At 45.7% G+C, this 12,243-nt stretch overlaps 1 protein-coding gene across 3 annotated transcripts; it reads left to right on the top strand.

Moving 5' to 3' along the window:
• Positions 1 to 654: 654 nt before the first annotated feature.
• Positions 655 to 11,563, top strand: ZSWIM9 (zinc finger SWIM-type containing 9). Of its 3 annotated transcripts, none has more exons than XM_083162534.1 (4): positions 655 to 867; positions 6,497 to 6,636; positions 8,098 to 8,343; positions 9,901 to 11,563. In XM_083162534.1, exons 3-4 carry the CDS (start codon positions 8,108 to 8,110, stop codon positions 11,294 to 11,296), a joined length of 1,632 nt encoding a protein of 543 aa, XP_083018660.1. In that variant the 5' UTR covers positions 655 to 867; positions 6,497 to 6,636; positions 8,098 to 8,107; the 3' UTR covers positions 11,297 to 11,563. The 3 variants fall into 3 exon arrangements, with proteins under 3 accessions (XP_083018660.1, XP_083018661.1, XP_083018662.1); XM_083162535.1 differs by having other exon boundaries at positions 6,497 to 6,632; XM_083162536.1 differs by lacking the exon at positions 655 to 867 and adding an exon at positions 998 to 1,169.
• The last annotated feature ends 680 nt before the right edge of the window (positions 11,564 to 12,243 follow it).

Genomic DNA, 12,243 nt, shown 5'->3' on the forward strand with positions numbered 1-12,243 from the left:
CTTGCTCATACATATGGCTTATATATAATTATTATATTAATTATATTAATATAGATATACAGTTATATATGTTTATGTTACAACCAGTTAAGAGATGTGCTACCTCATTATCTGAGTGAGGACGCTATTCCATATCTCCCAACATGACCCTCTCCAGGAGGGACACAATGCTCTGCTCCTGTGCTTCCCTCTTAATTTAGGATTGCCATCACCTGTGGGGGACTGGATAATTCAAAAGAAAGGTATTTCACCACAGGTGATGGCAATCATACATTAAGGGCTGTTTCACACAGTACGGTTCCTGCCGCACGGTGAAATCTCGTACGGCCAGGGAGCCGTGCCGCACTCAGCAGTTGTGAATGGACACTATTGTGTCCATTCACACGGGACGGCCACGGCCCGGCCGCACGGCTGCAGCCGGATCCCCCCACTGGAAGGGACGGCTGCCGGGCTGTGGCCATCCCTGCCATTATAAAATTCTGAGTGCGGCGCGGCTCCCTGACCGTACGGGATTTCACCGTGCGGCAGGAACCGTACTGTGTGAAACAGCCCTAAGAGGGAAGCACAGAAACAGAGCATTGTGCCCCTCCTGGAGAGGGTCATGTTGGGAGGTATGGTATTCATAGTGTTATTAATTATATGTTGGGACGGAGTCGGGACTTCACTGCACAGCAGCGGAGGGGTTAATGTGCGCCGCAAGTAATGCCGGGTAGGGCACAGGCTCCGCCCCTCGCCTGGGTCGCTTCTGCGGGGTCGTTCTGGCTGACGGCGCCGTTGAGGCTGCTCTTACATGGAACGCTGGGGATTTAAATGGCTGCACATATAACTGCGGGCCGGTCATCATCCCCCAGGCTGTGCCAGTGGCAGGTGAGTGCTAAGGCCTGGCGGCTCTGTGCTGTATACAGGGATATGTGATGCAGTCAATGCGCAGCATATGTGGTTGGGTTATAGATTGCAGCGCTGAGTGTATGGTATGTAAAATGACAATAACAATATGAATCTGTAACGGATCCGTTAAAAGTCATTGTTTAACACTGACTGTCACACCCTGCAGGCCATTATACACTCTGTGCAGCAGTCACATCACACAACAGGACATCAGACTGTGTGTAGAATGCAATGAGGTGGCCCCATTGGGATGTTGTCTCAGCAGCAATACCAGGCTAGAGGTATTCGTGGTACTAATTCAGTTACTTGCTGGTGAAGTTTCCACATTCATTGCAATGTAGTGATTGTAATTTCTATAGGTCCCAGCAGCATATTTCATGTAGTGTCTCTTTGATACTTGCTGATATGCTGCTAGTATTTAATATTACTCCCTCCTCCCGGTCTGTCCAGCAACGATGCAGCTTCCCCGATAGTGTTGTGCTGGCAGCGTTGGGTTCTTACATTATGTGATTGTGTGATGGCCAGTCTGTGCATGACACTTTCTCCAGGGGGGCTTGGCAATGCCTCTCTGGGCCCCCACTGCTGGCAAAGGTGATCGCATCACCAGGGCCCTAACTAGGGTAGTGCGACGGCACGCTGCACAGAGCGCATTTGCCGTGTGGGCAGAACTGTCCACATCCACCAGAGATTGTTTTTATTTGTGTGCAGGATGCTGATGGGGACATTGGTGCAGACACAGTCACACTTTAACATTGCAACAAGACACTGGGGCCCATTAACCAAAAGATCGCATATTCATTGTGAGGGATCTACTGCCCAGGATCACATTGCAATATGCAATCCTTTCAACAGTATGTATATCGACAGGAGCCCGTCCCTGAAATCTGCTTCATTGGGTGCTGGGGGTCTGTGTATGTGCAGTTAGCGCTGACCGCGCTGCCCCAATGATGGAGCAGTCTGAAGCCCGTCCGCTACATATCAGAATAGGGGTAGCCAAGGGACCCGATGCGATGCTGCCCAATATTGATACCGCAGAAATAGGAGATTGCTGCTCCGGTTCCTCCGTAATAAATGCGGTGGATATGTAATGTTTGTGGCTAACCGTTTTCGGGGATTTAGCCACAAATATTATATGATAAATGGGCCGCATTGTGGTTAAGGCCCATTCACCCTGGGCGACATTGAGCTGAAAGCGGCTCAGTTTTGTCACTTGAGCAGTTTTCATCTCAAAAGCCGCCCAGTGTGTACAGGGCAGCAGTGAGTGGTGATGCCCGCTCCCGCATCATGGCCGCGGCTGCCATTCAGCTGCTGCTATGACTTCAGAAGTCAATCTGATCAATAATTGATTTTATGCAGCATCTTATTCAATGAATGATTTATTTACTATTTTTATTATGTGCCTAGTGTCTTAATTTGGTACTTGTGTATTATCACTGCGCCCACGATATTCAGTCGTATGGCATTGTATTCCATTTAAAATTGTATACCATTGTATATGGCATACAATGCAATGAGATGCAATTTTAAATTGTATATACAATCTTTAATTGTATAAGCACCTTAATAGGTGCTTACAATGTTAAATGCACCCCCACACCACTGCCACTATCAACGCCAACCCGAAGCGTGGCGAGCGCAGCGATCCCACGATGGGCGGCGGTACGCGTCCTCCGACCTTTTCGTACCCCCACTATCCACGTCGGCGTGGAGTTGATTTTATATAGTGTGGCGAGTGCAGCGAGCCCAAAGCGTGGCGAGCGGACGCGCATTACTTCACATGTATTCCGCGTCCCCTGGCGGGGCTCGCTGCGCTCGCCACACTATATAGAGTCAACTCCACGCCGACGTGGATAGTGGGGGTATGAAAAGGTCGGAGGACGCGTACCGCCGCCACTCGCAGGCTCGCTGCAATCGCCACGCTTCGGGTTGGCGTTGATAGCACGGGTGGTGTGGGGGTACTTTTAACATTGTAAGCACCTATTACGGTGCTTATACAATTATCTATCTTATAGGGGGCACATTTAACATTGAAAACACCCATTAGGGTGCTTATACAATTTAAAATCTTATACCATTGTATATGGCATACAATTCGAAATTGTATAACCTCTGCTAACATTGCATCGCATCGCATACCATCGTATGCCTTATGGCAGGGCTTGACGATTTTCTTAAAAATCTTGGAGCCAGGATGAAAGTTTAGGAGCCAGAAAAAAAAAGATAGGGACAGTGCCTGCCAAAAATCCCCGCCTGCGTGCGAATGGATGCTTATTATAAACATCCATTCGCAGCTTGCATGCAGGGAGGCAATCATTCGATGGTCACCTACCATAGAATGATTTCTACAGCGCTCACAGATCTGAGTCACCTCTCTGGTGTTTCACATCTATGAGCGCCCTGCGTGGTAAGCAGGTGGGCAGCTGACACCTGCTGATGTCAGATGCCCGCACCACTGGGCCATTTGCATGGGAAAGCCCATTAAACGCTGGGCGTTCCTATAGGCTCTGCCCCCCGCCCGCACTACTAGGTACGAGCGGGACTTTGAACAGGCAGTCCGCCATGCACGCTTGCAACAGGCATCTGCACAGGCACATACGATAAAAATGTAATCAGATTTACATTAGTAGAAGTCTGAGGTCTGACAGAAGCTGGGCGGGGGGTTGGGGTGTTCAAGGAATCAGCTTTAGTTAGATAAAAGGGACAGTGGACTCACCAGACTGGCAGGTAGAGGGGTATAGTAGAGGGATCCTAAGAGCACCCGACTGAACCTCACAGACAGCAGGTCCACTCTCTTGGTGCAATACAGTGGCAGCAGAGAGCAGGCAGGAGGGCAGCACCCGTCTCAAGGTGCAGCACCATCAGCAGCAGCCAGTTCTTAGAGCCCTCGCCTGGGAGCCATGGTCCAGCTGCTGTCACACAGGAGGACACAGCCTCTGGGGAATGAACTGGGCAGTGGACGGCGGCTAGCTCCAGCACCCCCGGCTGCCTGCAAACTGCAGACAGTGAAGGAGTCAGCGGGAGTCCCGGTGTGAAGGCAGCAGGGGACCTGGTGTGCAGGCCGCCGGGATACGGCAGCTGGTTACCGGAAGACAGATCAGACAGGCGCTCAGACGCAGCGGGGATCAGCACGCAGGAGCTCAGTGGTGCACAGTGATTAGGCCACACCCCCGCCGGCTCGAGTATGACCTGCAGTGCTCTGCTCTCTCATACTGGGGCAGATGTATGATGTGTCGTTATGGGGCAGAAGGGGTATCAGCGCACGTTATGTGCACTGATACCGCTTCTCCCCCATGTATGATGCGGCCGGGATGCGATAATGGACAGGGGCGCTATGCTATCAAATGATAGCAGGCCGAATGTAAAACCGCACGAAGCCGGTTTTGGCTTCGCCAGCATCAGGCTGGCGAAGCCCTATCTAAACAGCAGGGACAGCGCTGTCCCTGCTGTTAGGTCTGGGCTGCGCTGGGGATCTCGCGTGAACAGCGAGATCCCGCGCATGCCCAGTGCGGCCGGCCGGGGGACAGGAGATAGCGCATCAGTATTAACTGATGCGCTATCTCCAGAAAGGGACATCGCTGAAGGGGGGAGTTAGCGCTCCCCCGCTTCGGCAGACAAGATGTTAATACATCTTGTCGATGTCCCTTCCTGCTTCGCCTCGCTATTGAGGCGAAGCAGGAAGTATCATAGCGGCGCGATAAGCGCTGCTATGATACATCTGCCCCACTGTCGGGTGAGTTGTGGCTGTTACTGCAAGTGCACCTGGCCGGCCATGACCAGATTCTGCTTCCTCCCCCCAAAAAATCTGGTCGCCAGGAAGCAGAATCTGGTCGCCGTGGCGACCTGGCCCCTGGGGTTTGTCGAGCCCTGCCTTATGGTATGCGATGCGATGGGTGCCGGGATAATACACAAGTACCCTTAATTTCTTTAAGTATCACAGAGCCTGTCCCCATATATAATTAACGTGGCTCACTCACCGATTCAACACAAGGGGGAGAGTATATAGGCTATTGTGGTATAGATAGAAATTGATAGCCTTATGTTCTGAAATTAAAGACCCTTCTCATTAAGATCATGTTAGTGTTATAGGGATAAAAATCTCTCCATTAAAGATCTATTGCCCATTTCATGCTGACATCATAAGTATGACAATATGTAACATTGAGCTGTATTATGATTAGATACATAGAAAATCTGTTACAATAGTAACTAATGTCTGAATGAGAGGCGCTGACTGTTGTGCTTGGTCAGATAGAGCAGATCAATACCACGCTCATATGTTTAGTATATATCACTGACACATTATTATTTAAGTATGCACTGCAGCTGTCATTCATAGCTATGTAAAGCGTGAGTCTGTTTGCCTCCTTTTTGCAAGAAGAGTGCACAGCGGGTGCAGTTAACTGCACACTGGAGCACGTGGGATCTGTTGGTTCTTGCTGCAGCAAGCCCACATATTATATCATACTATAGTGTAGCCCTATTATCGCCTAAATCACTCAAGTTTACCAGTGTGTATTCACTTCCTCCAATCACGGTCATTGTGATTGCTGATGTGATCAGCCCCTCCTTCTCTCCCTCCCGGGATAGGTGGGTGTGCGGACCGGTCCATTCTGTCTGCATGAAGTCAAAACGAACAGATCAACACCTAATCAACCAGGCTAGGCTAACTTAATTATTTTATTAACAGTTTCTTATATATCGTACACATATTCTGCAGCGCTTTACAGAGAATATTTGAACATTCACATCAGTCCCTGCCCTCAGGTTCACTCCAATTAAGCTGTACAACACCTACACATGGAGCAATGAAGGGTCACTTTCTAAGCGATGTAGTCAAATTCTTGGTGGCTGTACAGTTGAGTGATCAGATTCGATGCGATGTCCCATCGCATCTTATGGTGCCCAGGTGCCTTTTTTTTCAGCACCCAATGTCGCTTGTCACCCGCGATGCCACATCGGGTGCTGGAAGAGGGCTGGCTTTGTCGGTAGTCGGTGGCAGTTGTCAGAATTTGCAATAAAAAACCATTGAAAACACTGGGTGGCCTGCTGATTGGCTGAGAGAGCTCTCTCAGCCAATCAGAGGGCCGCCCAGTATTTTGAAATGTTTATTCAAATTCTGCCGACTACCACTGCCACACGCCAGCCCTCTTGTCATATGCGGCCCTTTTGAATATGATGTATCGTAAACGATCCCAGCAAGAGCTACAGGCTGTGACAAATATTCATAGCAGCCCGTCTGATCTGCAATGTGTCACTTTTCATGCAATCTGTCGCAGCAATGCGTCGGAATAAAATATAAATGGCCATATCGCACTAGTGGATGGCAGACTAATAACAGATCGATCCTCCATTAAGCTTAGGTGACCCTTGACCTATTAATGCTGCTGCACAGGTGACCGAATCTAGCCCTGTTGTGTGTCTATTATGACTTGTGCTTAGCATGGTAAGAGTATGACTTGCTTGTCTATGAAGGCAGCGCCTTCTGCATTCATCTACTGAACTGTATTTGCAGAATTTGCTTTTACAGTGTGTACAAAGGAAAATGGTAGTATTTGGCCATATAATAATTTGTCTGAGATGTAATTGCTGTTGTCTCTCCCCCTTCCAGGTGCACAAGACTTTGGAATGCACACCCTGCCAAGCTGACATGTCCTAAACCCGACCTGTCTATCAGAAATCAGCAAGAGTCACTCACCCATCTCAGCGGTCACCTACAGACTAGTTGTTACACGGAACAGCTCATTGCTAGTATGTCTCAAAATGGCGCCCAAGCCTGGTCAAAATAAAAGGAATATTATAGATTAAGTGCAAATATTTAGGGGGTGACTCAGGTTGTGTTGCAAAATCAAACTCCTTTAATGATCTAAACCATGATGCACTGCAGGTGGGGCAGATGTAATTTGCAGAGAGTTAGATTTGGGGGAATTATTTTGTTTGTGTGCAGGGTAAATAGTGGCTGATTTATTTTTTACACTGCAATTTCGATTTCAGTTTGAACACACCCCACCCAGATGGAACTCTCTCTGCACATGTTACATCTGCCCCACCTGCAGTGCACATGGTTTTGACCATTAGGGAAAGATTTTGCTTTTGTGAGCCAACCGGAATTAGGCACCTGAGAATGCTGTGATAAGCTAGCCTAGACTACCAGTTTCACACTGCAATATTTCAGATCCCTTCTGAATTTGGTAGAATAGTAAATGAGCAGACTTAATGGAGGGAGAACTGAGAACTTTTTTAAAATCTTAAAACTAGAATGGGCTACAGTGATACAGGTGAAGTTTTATTAAGCTTGCTGGAATGATAAAGTGGCTGGTACTTTTTCACCGGCCAATCGGCTCCTAACTTTTAAGTTACTGGTTAAGTTTGAAATATGACAGAAGCTGATTGGCCGGCGATTAAGTACCAGCCACTTTATTACTTCACCAGGCTTAATACATTTGCCCTACAGTGAGGTGGAAGTAAACCTTACATGCTATGTGGGGAAAAGTGGTATCTGCACACATTTTGTAAAACTGTGCCAGAGTGCAGTAAATGACAGTGGATTCTGTGTTCATGCTGACTGACCATTACAACCCACCCCCCAGGTCAGTGGTTCCCAACCTTCGGGGTTTTTTTTCTCTCTCCCGTAACCCCCCCCCCCTCCTTTCAATGTGAAATGTCCACAGTATTTACATGAGGAGTGTAAGTGAGCGGTATCCGCACAGGAATACGCATCGGATCTGATTACGTGAAACGCTTCAGATTTGGGATGATTTTACCCGATATATATCGTCCAGATCTGTCGGAATCTGGTCAAATCATCCCAAACTGGACCTGTGTTTGAGCACCTTTTTAGTGTGCCTCAAGGACTGAGGTTTTTAAACCTCAGTCCTTGAGGCACACTAAAAAGGTGCTGAAACACAGGTCCAGTTTGGGATGATTTGACCAGATTCCGACAGATCTGGACGATATATATCTGGTAAAATCATCCCAAATCTGAAGCGTTTCACGTAATCAGATCCGATGCGTATTCCTGTGCGGATACCGCTCACTTACACTCCTCATGTAAATACTGTGGACATTTCACATTGAAAGGAGGGGGGGGGGGGGGGGGTTACGGGAGAGAGAAAAAAAACCCCGAAGGTTGGGAACCACTGACCTGGGGGGTGGGTTGTAATGGTTATACATTTCATAGGTAAATACATTTCCCATTTTCTGCCTGTTTAGCCTGTCCTCAATGGATGAACCCGACTTGACCTTAATGGAGTTTTTCTCCTGGGAAGAATTTTGCATCTTTTTCGATGATTGGTGTCAGAAGAGGAAAGCTCTCTTCTTCCTCAGAAATTATATCCCGTTAAACAAGTGTAAATGGGCTGTGGAGAACCTTGGATGGGAAGTGGTGGAAGCCCTGAAATACAGTTCTGCCCGTCTGACTTGTAAAAATGTGAACATTTCCAGCAAGAAAGAAATGGGGTGAGTGAGCAAGAGACAATGGTGGTCATAAAAGGAGTGGTTATGATAAATGTGTCCTTATATTGTAGCATTTGTCTACATTCTTTTTTTTTTTATTGGGATATTTTTATCCCATGTAGGCCATAGTTTGATTTCCTGCTCACCTAACTCAAAAGTAGTATGTCAAGCCGAATGAGGTGGTGTGCCTTAGAACTGAATGTTCTGCAGAAACTGTGTCCTTGAGTGGCGGTTTGTTAAATTTTGAAACCACAATTTAAAATAAGTAGATTTCCAGCCCAACAGACAGAGTTCTAAGATTAATACAAATTCAATCAGGTAAAAGACCATTATGTTCCAGAAATTCAAGGTTTTAAGGCTTATAGAATTGGCTTCTGAGGGCCATTTGTCTTGGTGGGTGCCGGCATCGGAATCCCGACTGTTTAAATGCCTGACCGTAGGGATCCCGACTGACGGGGGCTATTCTCCCTTGTTGGGGTCCACGACCCCCATAGAGGAAGAATGGAACTTGTGGCGAGCCACCGAGTCCGCAAGGGGCTTCTTTGCGCTCACCCCCTGTCGAAGCACCGGCAGTCGGGATCCTGATTGTTGAACCGCCACACCACACCCGTCTTGGCAGGCACTGATATCTGGGGTGTGTCAGCTGCAATACATTTTTTTTCAATAGTGTCCATTTAAATAAACCAGGACACAAAGGGTTAAGATCTATAAGATTCATTTATTTTATAAAATATAAGCTGAAGTACAGTACCCGGCATTGCTGCCCTGGTTTTCCGACGGTGATTCTGATTTAATAGATTTTTGGTGAATGCGCATAGTTATTTCTGCACATGTGCAGCCGCTGTGTGCGAGCGGCCACAGCGCTAACACACAGAAGTCCTTGGGGGGGCACGTGCTGGGGGATCTGAGTGCACTTGGTGATCTGAGACACACCACAGAGGTGTCTCAGATCTGCGAGTGCTGGAGAAATCTTTCGATGATTGCCGACCATCGAATGATTTCTCCCCTGTACCCAAGGCTGCAAATGGATGATTATGCAAAACTATTACATTGTGAGATTGGGTTTAAAGTTTTCCTTCTGTTATCAATGTTGCTATTTCAAGGCTTTTGGGTACACAACATCTTTTGTCCCCTACCATTTTGGGCAGGTATTTTTAATTGATTTTATGGTTATTTCAGGTCATTGAATTTAAATATTTTAAAAATAATTTGTTTGAGTACATTACAAGTCTCCAAAATAACATGGTGGACAAGTTCATTGCAGTATGGCCAACATGGTATAGAACTCGGGGTGTGACTATCGCTGTTCTCTTTTGACCATTTACTCCCTGCTCCTATTATCTGACCCACCTGAATGTCTTGAATTTACTATTTGTCTCATTCATACAGCTTTTCTACCTAATTTTTTTTTTTTATTTTTACATCAATAAAGTTATGATTAAGAAAAAAAATTGTTTTCCTTTTTTTTTTTTTTTTTGTATGCATAATTGCCTTTCTTACAAAAGCTAAAAATCTGCAATGTTCTTAAATATCGCTGTCATTTGTTCTTATGTGTTACAGAGTACATAAAGAGGAGAATGCGCAAAGTATCTTAGTGGAAGAAGGGCCTAAACCTCACCTAAGCTGCGGTGCCTATATATTCTTAAAGATAAGTGATAAGAAGAACAGCCTTGTGGTCACAAAGTGCCAACTGAGACACAACCACGCACTCTGCCCTGTCGAGTTTGATTACTATTTCAAAAAGGGCCTGTTACTGGTGAACTGCTGTCTGCCGGTCCGCACCACCAACAAAATCTCGAAGCAATTTGTGGCGGCACAGGATGTAAAGCGCCTTATATCATACTGCAAAACCAGGGGTCATGGGGTCATGGACACGCTGAAATCACTTGACAACCTTTTTAATAACGATCCAGATGCTAAGGTGAAACTGGTGTTCTTACAGGATGAAGTCGTGATCAAGATCGTATTTATCATCACTTCTTCGATGGCTTCTCTCTGCCAGCGTTTCCCGTGTGAGCTTTTTTTCAACAAGGTCTTGAGTTTTAATGAAGAATTTGACTTGTTTAGTTTTCTGTGCGTGGATGATGATATGGAAGGAAGAGACTGTGCTTATCTTCTAGTCAAGAAAGGAACGGCCAACGTCTTGCGTTTTGCCTCTGCGTCGCTAGTACAAAGCATTCCTGATATAAAGTTCAGGGTACGCTGCATTATACTTGGTGTAGATATTGGGGAGAAGGAGTTGATCAAAGAAATTTTTCCCCACGCGGCAGTTCAGATTTTACGTTCCCAAGTTTTAGAGACCTTGCATAGTAAGGCTCATGAGATGGGTGTTATAGACGACGATAAGTTCTGGCCGTTGCTGTGCCGTATAGCTTCCTCTAAGTCACCTGAGGAGTACAATCATGCGGTGAGGAACATGGGCTCACACTGTTCCAAAAGCTTTATGAAATATTTCATGGACCAGTGGCACATGTCCCGGGATATGTGGGTTGACATTTGGGGCATTCGCTTGGTGCATCTTGATACCGCCAAGGTAGTGTCTCAGCAGAAGCAGACGCTAACTTCCCAGTTGTGTACAAACGCAACCCTAGCCGAATGTATACTTCTTCTTACCAATTTGCAATCCACAAACTCAGAACAACATTTAAATAAAGACGACGTTGCCTCCCAGTACAAATTGGTTTGTAATCCGGAGGCAGCCAGTATGATTGAGGAAGAACTTAGCTTTCTAGGAGATGGTAAATATGATATCAAAGAGACTCCTGATGGGTATTCACTCTATGATGGTGTATCAGAATTTGTGATGGATCAATATCTCCTAACATGCAGCTGTACAATTCATGTCTCTAGTCTTCTTCCCTGCCGCCACCTTTTTGCCACCCGTCTACAGACTGGGGAAAAACTTTTCGACTTACAATTGTTAGCAAAGGGCAACGCACCCCTTACATATGTATGAAAGATGTACTGCTTTAAATGAGCTATCGGTTTGTTGTAAAGACTGAAGCCTTATGTGCAATTGGACCATATTGTCTATATTGAGCATTACTGCAGATATTTTGGTTATGACCGTAATATGTTTTCACCATGGACCATTTTCTAGCCACCTCCTTCCAGCACTGTACAGCGGTTGAGATGCTTCACATTTCTGACAGTACTCTGAGCTATATAGCTATGTCTACACAGCATTAAATATAAATGCTTTTCTTATAGGATAGTTAATAAAAAAGAAAACTTGAATCTGTTTTTTTTTTTTTTTTTTTTTTTATTTTTTTTTATTTTTTTTTTTTTTTTTTTTTATTTAAGTCAACATTTTGTTTTTTGGATGTTTTATGTTTTAGACCTTTTTTAAATGACTGTCTTGGTTTTCTTGTTGTTTTCTGTATTTTTCCCAACTACAGTATCCAGAATACAACCTACATCAAAGTATATGTGCATACATACATACATACATACATACATACATACATACTTACTATTGTCCAAGTGTAGCCAACTCAAGTCTTCGAGAGCTTGCAGTTTATTTATTTTTTCAGGCCAACTAGCAGGTACACAAGTGTATTCATTACTAACTGCCACCTAATGAAAGGTGGAGCGAATTACTGCACTTGGGATTCTGGACCTGATTCTGCTTGTTTTGTAAAAATTAACTCTGTCTTTTTAATGGACAAAACCATGGACGAGATTTAATGCCGCCCGAGTTCAGCAGCAGTGCGAGATGTCCACCGAACTCAGACGGTTTTTTTTTAAAGGGGAATTAGGTAATTGTGTATTATCACGGCATCCAGATTCCCTACGTACGGCACCGTAGGGAAATCGCATCGCATGGGCCATTATAGCGGCATGCGTTTTTTTTTTTTTTTTTTTTTTTTAGTTAATTTATTCACTGCTCATGTCCTCATCGCA

This window comes from Crinia signifera, chromosome 19 (assembly GCF_055691185.1).
Source record: "Crinia signifera chromosome 19, ASM5569118v1, whole genome shotgun sequence".
NCBI classification, from domain to species: Eukaryota; Metazoa; Chordata; class Amphibia; order Anura; family Myobatrachidae; genus Crinia; species Crinia signifera.

Excerpts from the sequence above, each read along its gene's own strand:
- ZSWIM9 (XM_083162534.1), top strand. The coding sequence starts at position 8,108 with ATGGATGAACCCGACTTGACCTTAATGGAGTTTTTCTCCTGGGAAGAA. Across the intron at positions 8,344-9,900 it reads TCCAGCAAGAAAGAAATGGG|AGTACATAAAGAGGAGAATG; the intron begins GTGAGTGAGCAA and ends TATGTGTTACAG.